General features: G+C 55.8%; 1 protein-coding gene across 4 annotated transcripts in view; it reads right to left on the bottom strand.

The window, feature by feature from the left end:
- Nucleotides 1–11,662, bottom strand: part of LOC144486806 (uncharacterized) — a 56,133-nt gene that overhangs the window by 25,851 nt on the left and 18,620 nt on the right. For 2 of the 4 annotated variants that reach the window (XM_078204823.1, XM_078204822.1), the window contains exons 1-6: nt 11,095–11,253; nt 10,914–11,018; nt 8,326–8,820; nt 4,988–5,119; nt 4,177–4,280; nt 2,073–2,256 (exon numbers count right to left, since the gene is read on the bottom strand). In XM_078204823.1, coding sequence (XP_078060949.1) covers nt 2,073–2,256; nt 4,177–4,280; nt 4,988–5,119; nt 8,326–8,820; nt 10,914–11,018; nt 11,095–11,133 — 1,059 coding nt within the window. In that variant the 5' untranslated portion in view covers nt 11,134–11,253. Of the gene's footprint in view, nt 1–1,909; nt 2,257–4,176; nt 4,281–4,987; nt 5,120–8,325; nt 8,821–10,913; nt 11,019–11,094; nt 11,653–11,662 lie in introns of those variants that run through there. The other 2 variants (XM_078204824.1, XM_078204825.1) reach the window with 2 other exon arrangements.

The following is an 11,662-nucleotide window of genomic DNA, read 5'->3' on the forward strand; positions in this document are numbered from 1 at the left end:
CATGTTGCAGCGATATAAAACCTTGGTCAGGCCGCGTTTGGAGTATTGTGTGCAGTTCTGGTCGCCACACTACCAGAAGGATGTTGGAAGCTTTGGAGAGAGTGTAAGGAAGGTTCACCAGGATGTTGCCTGGTCCGGAGGGTGTCGGCTATGAGGAGAGGTTGGATAAACTGGGATTGTTTCCACTGGAAAGACGGAGGCTGAAGGGAGACCTGGTCTACAAAATGATGGAGAGGCAGAGACAGGGGGGGACAGTCAGAAGCTTTTTCCCCAGGGTGGAAGTGTCAATGACACGGAGGGGGCACAGGTTCAAGGTGAGAGGGGGGAAGGTTTAAGGGAGATGTGCGGGGGATGTTTTTCACACAGAGAGTGGTGGGTGTCTGGAACGCGCTGCCAGAGGAGGTGGTGGAAGCATTAACAACATTTAAGAGGCAGCTGGATGGGTCCATGAATAGGGAGGGAATCGAGGGATACGCACCGAGTAAGGGCAGAGGTTTTTATTGTAGTTTAGTTCGGGCATCGTGATCGACACGGGTTTGGAGGGCCGGAGGGCCAGTTCCTGCGCTGTACTCGGTTCCAGTCTCCCAATCCCTCGGTTAGACCCACACTGGGAGCACCGTGCACAGTTCCGGTCTCCGTATCCCTCGGTTAGACCCACACTGGGAGCACCGTGCACAGTTCCCGTCTCCGTATCCCTCGGTTAGACCCAAACTGGAAGCACTGTGCACAGTTCCGGTCTCCGTATCCCTCGGCTAGACCCACACTGGGAGCATCGTGCATAGTTCTGGTCTCCGTATCCCTCGGTTAGACCCACACTGGGAGCACCGTGCACAGTTCCGGTCTTCCTATCCCTCAGTTAGACCCACACTGGGAGCACCGTGCACAGTTCCGGTCTCCGTATCCCTCGGTTAGACCACACTGGGAGCACCGTGCACAGTTCCGGTCTCCGTATCACTTGGTTAGACCCACACTGGGACACTGTGCACAGTTCCGGTCTCCGTATCCCTCGGTTAGACCCACACTGGGAGCACCGTGCACAGTTCCCATCTCCGTATCCCTCGGTTAGACCCACACTGGGACACTGTGCACAGTTCCGGTCTCCGTATCCCTCAGTTAGACCCACACTGGGAGCACCGTGCACAGTTCCGGTCTCCGTATCCCTCGGTTAGACCACACTGGGAGCACCGTGCACAGTTCCGGTCTCCGTATCCCTTGGTTAGACCCACACTGGGACACTGTGCACAGTTCCGGTCTCCGTATCCCTCGGTTCGACCCACACTGGAGCACCGTGCACAGTTCCGGTCTCCGTATCCCTCAGTTAGACCCACACTGGGAGCACCGTGCACAGTTCCGGTCTCCCTATCCCTCGGTTAGACCACACTGGGAGCACCGCGCACAGTTCCAGTCTCTGTATCCTTCAACTAGACCACACTGGGAGCACTGTGCACAGTTCCAGTCTCCATATCCCTCGGTTAGACCCACACTGGGAGCACCGTGCACAGTTCCGGTCTCCCTATCCCTCGGTTAGACCCACACTGGGAGCACCGTGCACAGTTCCGGTCTCCGTATCCCTCGGTTAGACCCACACTGGGAGCACCGTGCACAGTTCCAGTCTCTGTATCCTTCAACTAGACCACACTGGGAGCATCGTGCATAGTTCCGGTCTCCGTATCCCTCGGTTAGACCACACTGGGAGCACCGTGCACAGTTCCGGTCTCCGTATCCCTCGGTTAGACCACACTGGGAGCACCGTGCACAGTTCCGGTCTCCCTATCCCTCGGTTAGACCAACACTGGGAGCACCGTGCACAGTTCCGGTCTCCGTATCCCTCGGTTAGACCACACTGGGAGCACCGCGCACAGTTGTAGTCACCATTGCAAAAGGGGACAGAGATTCTCATGACCATATTGTCAGAACATTTCCAGGAATGATGACTTGTAGGTGTTTTATCGAGTGGGCCAAGCGACCAAGTCTGAATACAAGAGTGTGAAAACAGGAAGTGACGGTGATGTAACAGTGACACCGGGGAGTAGAGAGTTCAAAACGTTTCTTAAATAGAAGAATTCACAGACCTATTGACGAAGCAACGCCTCAAGTCCAAATCGCCGTGCCAGGTACTCAGATGAGCTGGTTTGACAAATCCAGCGGTGTCTGACAGAGCAGACATCATCGTTCCATTTGCCGGGTTCGAATTGCGCCCCTTTGGTGACGCACCGTTCCTCGTCCGGGTTATTTGGCTCCCGCCTGGCCCAAAACCTGCCGGGAAAAAGCAACAAGTCTGCAAGTCGCTGGCGTGGGAACCGTCGAGATCCTTTCCCGGTCAATCAACCCTCCTCTTCCTCCTCCTGAACTTGCTCTCTATTGCAACCCCCTCCCCAGGGCCTGGTGGTCTCACTTGGCACTAAATAATACGGCCAGAATCCCGGGAACCCCGTTACACTGGACACCAAGGGACAACTCCACCTAACCCGCACATCTTTGGACACGAAGGGGCAATTTACCACGGCCAATCCACCTAACCTGTACATCTTTCGAACTGTGGGAAAAAACTGGAACACCCGGAGGAAACCCACGCAGACACGGGGAGAACGTGCAGACTCCGCACAGTGACCCGAGCTGGGAATTGAACCCGGTTCACTGGCGCTGTGAGGCAGCAGCGCTAACGCTCTGTGTAAACAATCCAATTGTGGCAGGGCTGATTACATGGACTTGATGTGGAGATGCCGGCGTTGGACTGGGGTAAACACAGTAAGAAGTTTAACAACACCAGGTTAAAGCCCAACAGGTTTATTTGGTAGCAAAATTTGGTTGCTTTTGCTACCAAATAAACCTGTTGGACTTTAACCTGGTGTTGTTAAACTTTTTACATGGACAGGAACAGGAACAGAATAGGAAAGTAAAAAGATCGTGGGAGCCACATGCAGAATGAGATAAGGAGAAAACTAATCATTGGACCAGTTCAGAGGCTGGGAATCCTGCGGAGAGTAACTCACCTCCTGACTCCCCCTGTACTGAGTCCCCTCCCCACCCCACCCCCCTCACCCCCGGCCAACGTCTGTCCCACCATCTCCAAGGACACAAGTCAGGAGTGTGATGGGACACTCTCCACTCGCCTGGATGAGCGCGGCTCCCAACAACACTGGAGAAGCTCCACACCATCCAGGACAAAGCAGCCCCTCCGCCTCCCCTCCCCCCGCTCGATCGACACGCTAACCCCCCACCTTCGACACTCACTCCCTCCACCACTGACACACAGCGACAGCCGTGTGAACCGTCTACAAGATGCCCCGCAGCGACTCGCCAAGGCTCCTTCCACAGCACCTTCCAAACCCACCACCTCCACCCACCAAGAAGTTTTAACTTTTATTTATTAGTGTCACAAGTTGGCTGACATTAAAGTTCAAAGTTTATGTATTAGTCACAAGGAGGCTGACATTAACACTGCAATGAAGTTACTGTGAAAATCCCCTATTCGCCACACTCCAGTGCCTGTTCAGGTAACACTGAGGGAGGATTTAGCACGGCCAATGCACCGAACCAGCGGATTGTGGGAGGAAACCGGAGCACCCGGAGGAAACCCACCCAGACACGGGGAGAACGTGCAGACACGGGGAGAACGTGCAGACTCCGCACAGACAGTGACTCAGGGAGAAGGTGAGGGGGGGTGGCGGTGGGGGCAGCAGACTCATGGGGAACACCCACCGCCGGCAAGTTCCCCCCTCCGATCACCCCCCAACCTGACTTGGAAATATATTGGCTGTTCCTTCACTGTGGCTCACTCCCTAACAGCACAGTGGGTGTACCTACACCACCCACACACGGAGACCACAGCAAGTTCAAGATGGCAGCCATCCCACCCCCTTCTCGAGGGGACAATTAGGGATGGGGGAATAAATGATGGGATATTTAATGAAGTCCAAGGAGCTGACAGAATGTAGATAACATCAGGGCAGGCTTCAACGCCATGGTTTAAACAAAGGCCCGTGTGACTTCACAACAGCCGTGGAGAGCTCCGAGGCGTCTCTGAGTGGGGAGGGTGCTGTTTATTGACCATCCCTTTGCTGCCGGGGATGGTGTTGGGGTGGATGTGGTGAGTCACCAGTCCTGTAGGCACTGCAGGCCGGTGATGAAGCCTGGGGCCTTCCCTGCCCTCGCTGCGGGCCAGAGGGTACTTACCCCTTCCCCAACCGCTCGCCATTCACCCAGACGTAGTCACCAACTTGGTCCAGGTCAGTTAACCCGATCCAGCGCTTCTCACTGTCGTGATTCTCAATGAAGTTCTGGAGGACAAGAGAACAAGTGTGAGGGAATTCGAATCGGAGTGAGAATGTCAGCAATGTACGCCGGCCCTTCACCAGAGCTCCAGGTGCCTTCTACCATCCTGAGGTGGTCATCAAGGAAGTCTATCTAACCCTCTCTCACACACACAACTCCTGCATCTCAGCGCTCCCTCAGCACTGACCCTCCCACAGTGCGGCGCTCCCTCAGCACTGACCCTCCCACAGTGCGGCGCTCCCTCAGCACTGACCCTCCCACAGTGCGGCACTCCCTCAGCACTGACCCTCCCACAGTGCGGCGCTCCCTCAGCACTGACCCTCCCACAGTGCGGCGCTCCCTCAGCACTGAACCTCCCACAGTGCGGCGCTCCCTCAGCACTGACCCCCCCACAGTGCGGCGCTCCCTCAGCACTGACCCTCCCACAGTGCGGCGCTCCCTCAGCACTGACCCTCCCACAGTGCGGCGCTCCCTCAGCACTGACCCTCCCACAGTGCGGCGCTCCCTCAGCACTGACCCTCCCACAGTGCGGCGCACCCTCAGCACTGACCCTCCCACAGTGCAGCGCCCCCATTTCCCATGTCCCCTACCGACTGAGGGAGGGCATAACCTCTGGCGACCTGAGAGAGACTTTCCACTGACCACCCCCAGCGGCCCCCTCCCCACCACCCCCCGGTCCACCCCCTTCCCCACGTCATCCCGCCCCGCCTACCTGCTGGCTCTGGCTGGTCACTATGGCGAGGGTGCTATAATTAGCCACGCAGGAGTTGTTGGCACCATGCCAGTCGCTCAGCTCCGTTGAGAAGTAGTTTTGACCAGTCCCTGGGGCAAGTGTTGATGCCATCTGCAATCAGGGCAAACAAGATGGTTTAACCTCCATTGCAACCCTGGATCCCGAAACAGTACCATCCCTCCATCCCCGAAACAGCACCATCCCTCCATCCCCGAAACAGCACCATCCCTCCATCCCCGAAACAGCACCATCCCTCCATCCCCGAAACAGCACCATCCCTCCATCCCCGAAACAGCACCATCCCTCCATCCCCGAAACAGCACCATCCCTCCATCCCCGAAACAGCACCATCCCTCCATCCCCGAAACAGCACCATCCCTCCATCCCCGAAACAGCACCATCCCTCCATCCCCGAAACAGCACCATCCCTCCATCCCCGAAACAGCACCATCCCTCCATCCCCGAAACAGCACCATCCCTCCATCCCCGAAACAGCACCATCCCTCCATCCCCGAAACAGCACCATCCCTCCATCCCCGAAACAGCACCATCCCTCCATCCCCGAAACAGCACCATCCCTCCATCCCCGAAACAGCACCATCCCTCCATCCCCGAAACAGCCCCATGCACCAACCTTTTACAGATGCCCGATAGAAAGCATCCTTTCCGGGTGTATCACAGCTTGGTCTGGGGCTCCTGCTCTGCCCAAGACCGCAAGGAACTACAAAGGGTCTTGAACGTAGCCCAGTCCCATCACACAAACCCAGCCTCCCATCCATTGACTCCGTCTACACTTCCCGCTGCCTCGGGAAAAGCAGCCGGCATAATCAAGGACCCCACCCCCCAACGCACCCCGGACATTCTCTCTTCCACCTTCTTCCGTCGGGGAAAAGATACAAAAGTCTGAGGTCACGTTCCGACCGACTCAAGAACAGCTTCTTCCCTGCTGCTGTCAGACTTTTGAATGGACCTACCTTATATTAAGCTGATCTTTCTCTGCACCCGAGCTGTGACTGTAACTGGGGAGGCGATGGCCTGGTGACATAATCGCTAGGCTATTAATCCAGAAACTCAGCTCATGTTCTGGGGACCCCGGGTTCGAATCCCGCCCACGGCAGGTGGTGGAATTTGAATTCAATAAAAAGAATCTAGAATTAAGAATCTACTGATGACCCCTTGTCGGTTGTCAGATAAACCCATCTGGTTCCCTTTAGGGAAGGAAATCTGCCATCCTGACCCTGGCCTGGCCTGCATGTGTCCCACAGCGATGTGGTTTACTCAGTACTGCCCTCCAAGGGTAACTAGGGATGGGCAGTAAATGCTGGCCCGGCCAGCGACGCCCGTGTCCCACAAATGAAAGAAAAAAAATTACACTCTGCTCTCTCTCCTTTCCTTCTCCCCTCTGTACTCTATGAACGGTGTGCTTTGTCTGTAAAGCACGCAAGTAACAATACTTTTCACTGTATCCCAATACATGTGACAATAACTCACCAAGGCTCCTTCGACAGCACCTTCCAAACCCACAATCTCTACCCACCTCGAAAGACAAGGGGGGGGGGGCGCGGCGGAGAGGCAGCTGATGCATGGGGAACACCCACCGCCTGCAAGTTCCTCTCCGAGCCTCCCACATCACCCTGACTTGGAAATATATCGCCCGTTCCTTCACTGTGGCTGGGGTCAAAATCCTGGAACTCCCTCCCAAACAGGGCTGTATTTTTTTATTCAGTGATGGGACACGGGCATCGCTGGACGGGCCACCATTTATTGCCCATCCCTAGTTGGCCTTGGGGGGCAGTTGAGAGTCAACCACATTGCTGTGGGTTGAATATAGTCATGATGTGGAGATGCCGGCGTTGGACTGGGGTAAACACAGTAAGAAGTCTCACAACACCGGGTTAAAGTCCAACAGGTAGATTTGGCAGCAAAAGCCACACAAGCTTTCGGAGCCTTAAGCTCCTTCATCAGGTGAGTGGGAATTCTGTTCACAAACAGGGCTTATAAAGACACAAACTCAATTTACAGAATAATGGTGGGAATGCGAATATTTACAGCTAATCAAGTCTTTAAGATACAAACAATGTGAGTGGAGAGAGGGTTAAGCACAGGTTAAAGAGATGTGTATTGTCTCCAGACAGGACAGTTAGTGAGACCCTGCAAGTCCAGGCAAGTTGTGGGGGTTACAGATAGTGTGCCATGAACCCAATATCCCAGTTTAAGCCGTCCTCATGTGTGCGGAACTTGGCTATCAGTCTCTGCTCAGCGACTCTGCGCTGTCGTGTGTCGTGAAGGCCGCCTTGGAGAACGCTTACCCGAATATCAGAGGCCAAATGCCCGTGACCGCTGAAGTGCTCCCCCACAGGAAAAGAACATTCTTGCCTGGTGATTGTCGAGCGGTGTTCATTCATCCGTTGTGATAGCGTCTGCATGGTTTCCCCAATGTACCATGCCTCGGGACATCCTTTCCTGCAGCGTATCAGGGAGACAACGTTGGCCGAGTTGCAAGAGTAGGTACCGTGTACCTGGTGGATGGTGCTCTCACGTGAGATGATGGCATCTGTGTCGATGATCCGGCACGTCTTGCAGAGGTTGCTGTGGCAGGGTTGTGTGGTGTCGTGGTCACTGTTCTCCTGAAGGCTGGGTAGTTTGCTGCGGACAATGGTCTGTTTGAGGTTGTGCGGTTGTTGAGTCGCTGAGCAGAAACTGTATTGTCTCCTGTCTGGAGACAATACACCTCTCTTTAACCTGTCTTGATGCTCTCTCCAGTCACATTGTTTGTACCTTTAAGATTTGATGAGCTGTAAATATTCGCATTCCAACCATTATTTTGTAAATTGAGTTTGTGTCTTTATATGCCCTGTTTGTGAACAGAATTCCCACTCACCTGAAGAAGGAGCAGCGCTCCGAAAGCTTGTGGCTTTTGCTACCAAATAAACCTTTTGGACTTTACTGGTGTTGTTAAACTTCTTACTGGGTCAAATGCAGGCCAGACCAGGGTAAGGACGGCAGATTTCCTTCCCTAAAGGGAACCAGATGGGTTTTTCCAACAATTGACAATGAGTCAGATTCTTAATTCCCGATATTTTATTTATTGAATTCAAATTCCACCATCTGCCATGGGCGGGATTCAAACCCGGGGTCCCCAGAACATTAGCTGAGTTTCTGGATTAATAGTCTGGCGATAATATCACGAGACCATCGCCTCCCCAGACACGCGCACGCACGGGGACTGCAGCGGGTTCAAGATGGTGGCTTCCCCGCATGGACAGGCCTTGGTTTCGGGAGATCTAAACACCACCCAACCCCCAGCTCACACTTACCATCAACGAGGGTGTCCGATGATTCACGGGGCCCGAACTGGCCGCAGCTCTCGCTTTGACGGCTGCAATCGTGTTCCAGTTGGCTGTAGTTTGCCTGTAGTCTGTTGTGCCCGTCTTCCAGTTGGCTGTAGTTGGTCTGTAGTCTGTTGTGCCCGTCTTCCAGTTGGCTGTAGTTGGTCTGTAGTCTGTTGTGCCCTTCTTCCAGTTGGCTGTAGTTGGTCTGTAGTCTGTTGTGCCCGTCTTCCAGTTGGCTGTAGTTGGTCTGTAGTCTGTTGTACCCTTCTTCCAATTGGCTGTAGTTGGTCTGTAGTCTGTTGTGCCCATCTTCCAGTTGGCTGTAGTTGGTCTGTAGTCTGTTGTGCCCTTCTTCCAGTTGGCTGTAGTTGGTCTGTAGTCTGTTGTACCCTTCTTCCAGTTGGATGTAGTTTGCCTGTAGTCTGTTGTAGATGTGCTCCAATTGGCTGTGCTTAGCCTGGAGCTGATGGTAGTCCCAGTCTAGAGTTCAGAGGGTAAAGTTCAAGGTCAGTGTTGGGTTCAGCGGTGATTCTGAGTGACCCACGTTCCTGGTGTTTGGGCGGTACAGCGCGCCGTCACTCCCGGAGGAGACGACTGAGGGTTGGAGAATGACTGGGAGGGTCTTCCCCGGTGACTGTCGACAACGGGGGACAAATATATCCCCCGGAATTCCCCCACTCCCTCCCTCCAAATCCCTCACTGTCTCCTCCACCCCCTCCCCTCACACCAAATTCTCTCTGTCTCTCTCCCCCCCTTCCAGCACCCTCAATATCCCTCACTCCCTCCTTCAATCACCCTCAATATCCCTCACTGCCTCCTTCAATCACCCTCAATATCCCTCACTCCCTCATCTACAGGGCCTGTTCGTGTGCTGGGATTTTCTCCGTTGTTTGTCTGATTCCCTCCCTCCCTCCATCTCACCTTCACAAACCCTCCATTCTCCACTCTCGCTTCCTTCTGAACTCACCCACTTGAAGCCAAATGGGCCAATCCTTTCCTCAACCACTCAATGGGTTACAACACATCTTAGAGCACGCGTTGGTGCAGGGTCGGGTGGAGGTGGCGGAATAGATCCAGCACTCAGGGAGGGTCAGTGCTGAGGGAGTGCCGCACTGCGGGAGGGTCAGTGCTGAGGGAGCGCCGCACTGTGGGAGGGTCAGTGCTGAGGGAGCGCCGCACTGTGGGAGGGTCGGTGCTGAGGGAGCGCCGCACTGTGGGAGGGTCAGTGCTGAGGGAGCGCCGCACTGTGGGAGGGTCAGTGCTGAGGGAGCGCCGCACTGTGGGAGGGTCGGTGCTGAGGGAGCGCCGCACTGTGGGAGGGTCAGTGCTGAGGGAGCGCCGCACTGTGGGAGGGTCGGTGCTGAGGGAGCGCCGCACTGTGGGAGGGTCGGTGCTGAGGGAGCGCCGCACTGTGGGAGGGTCAGTGCTGAGGGAGCGCCGCACTGTGGGAGGGTCAGTGCTGAGGGAGCGCCGCACTGTGGGTGGGTTGGTGCTGAGGGAGCGTCGCACTGTGGGAGGGTCAGTGCTGAGGGAGTGCCGCACTGTGGGAGGGTCAGTGCTGAGGGAGCGCCGCACTGTGGGAGGGTCAGTGCTGAGGGAGCACCGCACTGTGGGAGGGTCAGTGCTGAGGGAGCGCCGCACTGTGGGAGGGACAGTGCTGATGGAGCGCCGCACTGTGGGAGGGTCAGTGCTGAGGGAGCGCCGCACTGTGGGAGGGTCGGTGCTGAGGGAGCGCCGCACTGTGGGAGGGTCAGTGCTGAGGGAGCGCCGCACTGTGGGAGGGACAGTGCTGATGGAGCGCCGCACTGTGGGATGGTCAGTGCTGAGGGAGCACCGCACTGTGGGAGGGCCAGTGCTGAGGGAGCGCCGCACTGTGGGAGGGTCAGTGCTGAGGGAGCGTCGCACTGTGGGAGGGTCAGTGCTGAGGGAGCACCGCAATGTGGGGTGGTCAGTGTTAAGAGAGCGCCGCACAGTGGGAGGGTCAGTGCTGAGGGAGCGCCGCACTGTGGGAGGGACAGTGCTGAGGGTGCGCCGCACTGTGGGAGGGTCAGTGCTGAGGGAGCGCCGCACTGTGGGAGGGTCAGTGCTGAAGGAGCGCCGCACTGTGGGAGGGTCAGTGCTGAGGGAGCGCCACACTGTGGGAGGGTCAGTGCTGAGGGAGTGCCGCACTGTGAGAGGATCAGTGCTGAGGGAGCGCCGCACTGTGGGAGGGTCAGTGCTGAGGGAGCGCCGTACTGTGGGAGGGTCAGTGCTGAGGGAGCGCCGCACTGTGGGAGGGTCAGTGCTGAGGGAGCGCTGCACTGTGGGTGGGTCAGTGCTGATCGAGTGCCGCACTGTGGGAGGACTAGTGCTGAGGGAGCGCCGCACTGTGGGAGGGTCAGTGCTGAGGGAGCGCCGCACTGTGGGAGGGTCAGTGCTGAAGGAGCGCCGCACTGTGGGAGGGTCAGTGCTGAGGGAGCGCCGCACTGTGGGAGGGTCAGTGCTGAGGGAGTGCCGCACTGTGGGAAGGTCAGTGCTGAGGGAGCGCCGCACTGTGGGAGAGACACTGTAAAGGGAATGAGGAAGATACTCACAAAACAGGGCGAGGGGAACCAGAGCAATAATGAACGCAATGAAAAAAACCGTGGCCAATATCTTGAAGAGGTTTCTAGACGATCCTCCTGAAAAAGGGAGAGGAACTTTAACAAGAACCTTATCAAACAAATATGAAGAAGAAAACTCTCTTTCGAACCATTTGCACCACTCGCTTCTCACCGTTTGTCTTCGCTGCTCCCAATCCTGTTCCCCCGACATCTTCCCAATTTGACACTTTACGGCCCCTGGAACTCAACTGAATTCCCCACCTTTCCATCATCACCTCTCTCCTCCATCTTCGACCATCTTTTCAAAAGAAACTGAACTGAACCCAGCCAGATACGGGCTGCAGGGTGGCACAGTGGGTTCGCACTGCTGCCTCACAGTGCCTGGGACCCGGGTTCGATTCCCAGCTCGGGTCACTGTCTGTGTGGAATCGGCACGTTTCACCCGGGCTCCGGTTTCCTCCCACAGTCCGAAAGCCATGCTGGTTAGGTGGATTGGCCGTGCTAAATTGCCCCTTAGTATCCAAAAATGTGTAGGTTTAGTGGATTGGCCATGCTAAATTTCCCCTTCATGTCGAACGATGTGCATGTTTGGGGGATTGAGTTTGGTAAATTGCCCCTTCGTGTCCAAAGATGTGCAGGTTAGGTGGATTGGCCATGCTAAATTGCCCCTTAGTGTCCAAAGATGTGTAGGTTAGGGTGGATTGGCCGTGCTAAATTCTCCCTCAGTGTATCTGGAGTGT

This window comes from Mustelus asterias, unplaced genomic scaffold (assembly GCF_964213995.1).
Source record: "Mustelus asterias unplaced genomic scaffold, sMusAst1.hap1.1 HAP1_SCAFFOLD_472, whole genome shotgun sequence".
Lineage (NCBI taxonomy): Eukaryota > Metazoa > Chordata > Chondrichthyes > Carcharhiniformes > Triakidae > Mustelus > Mustelus asterias.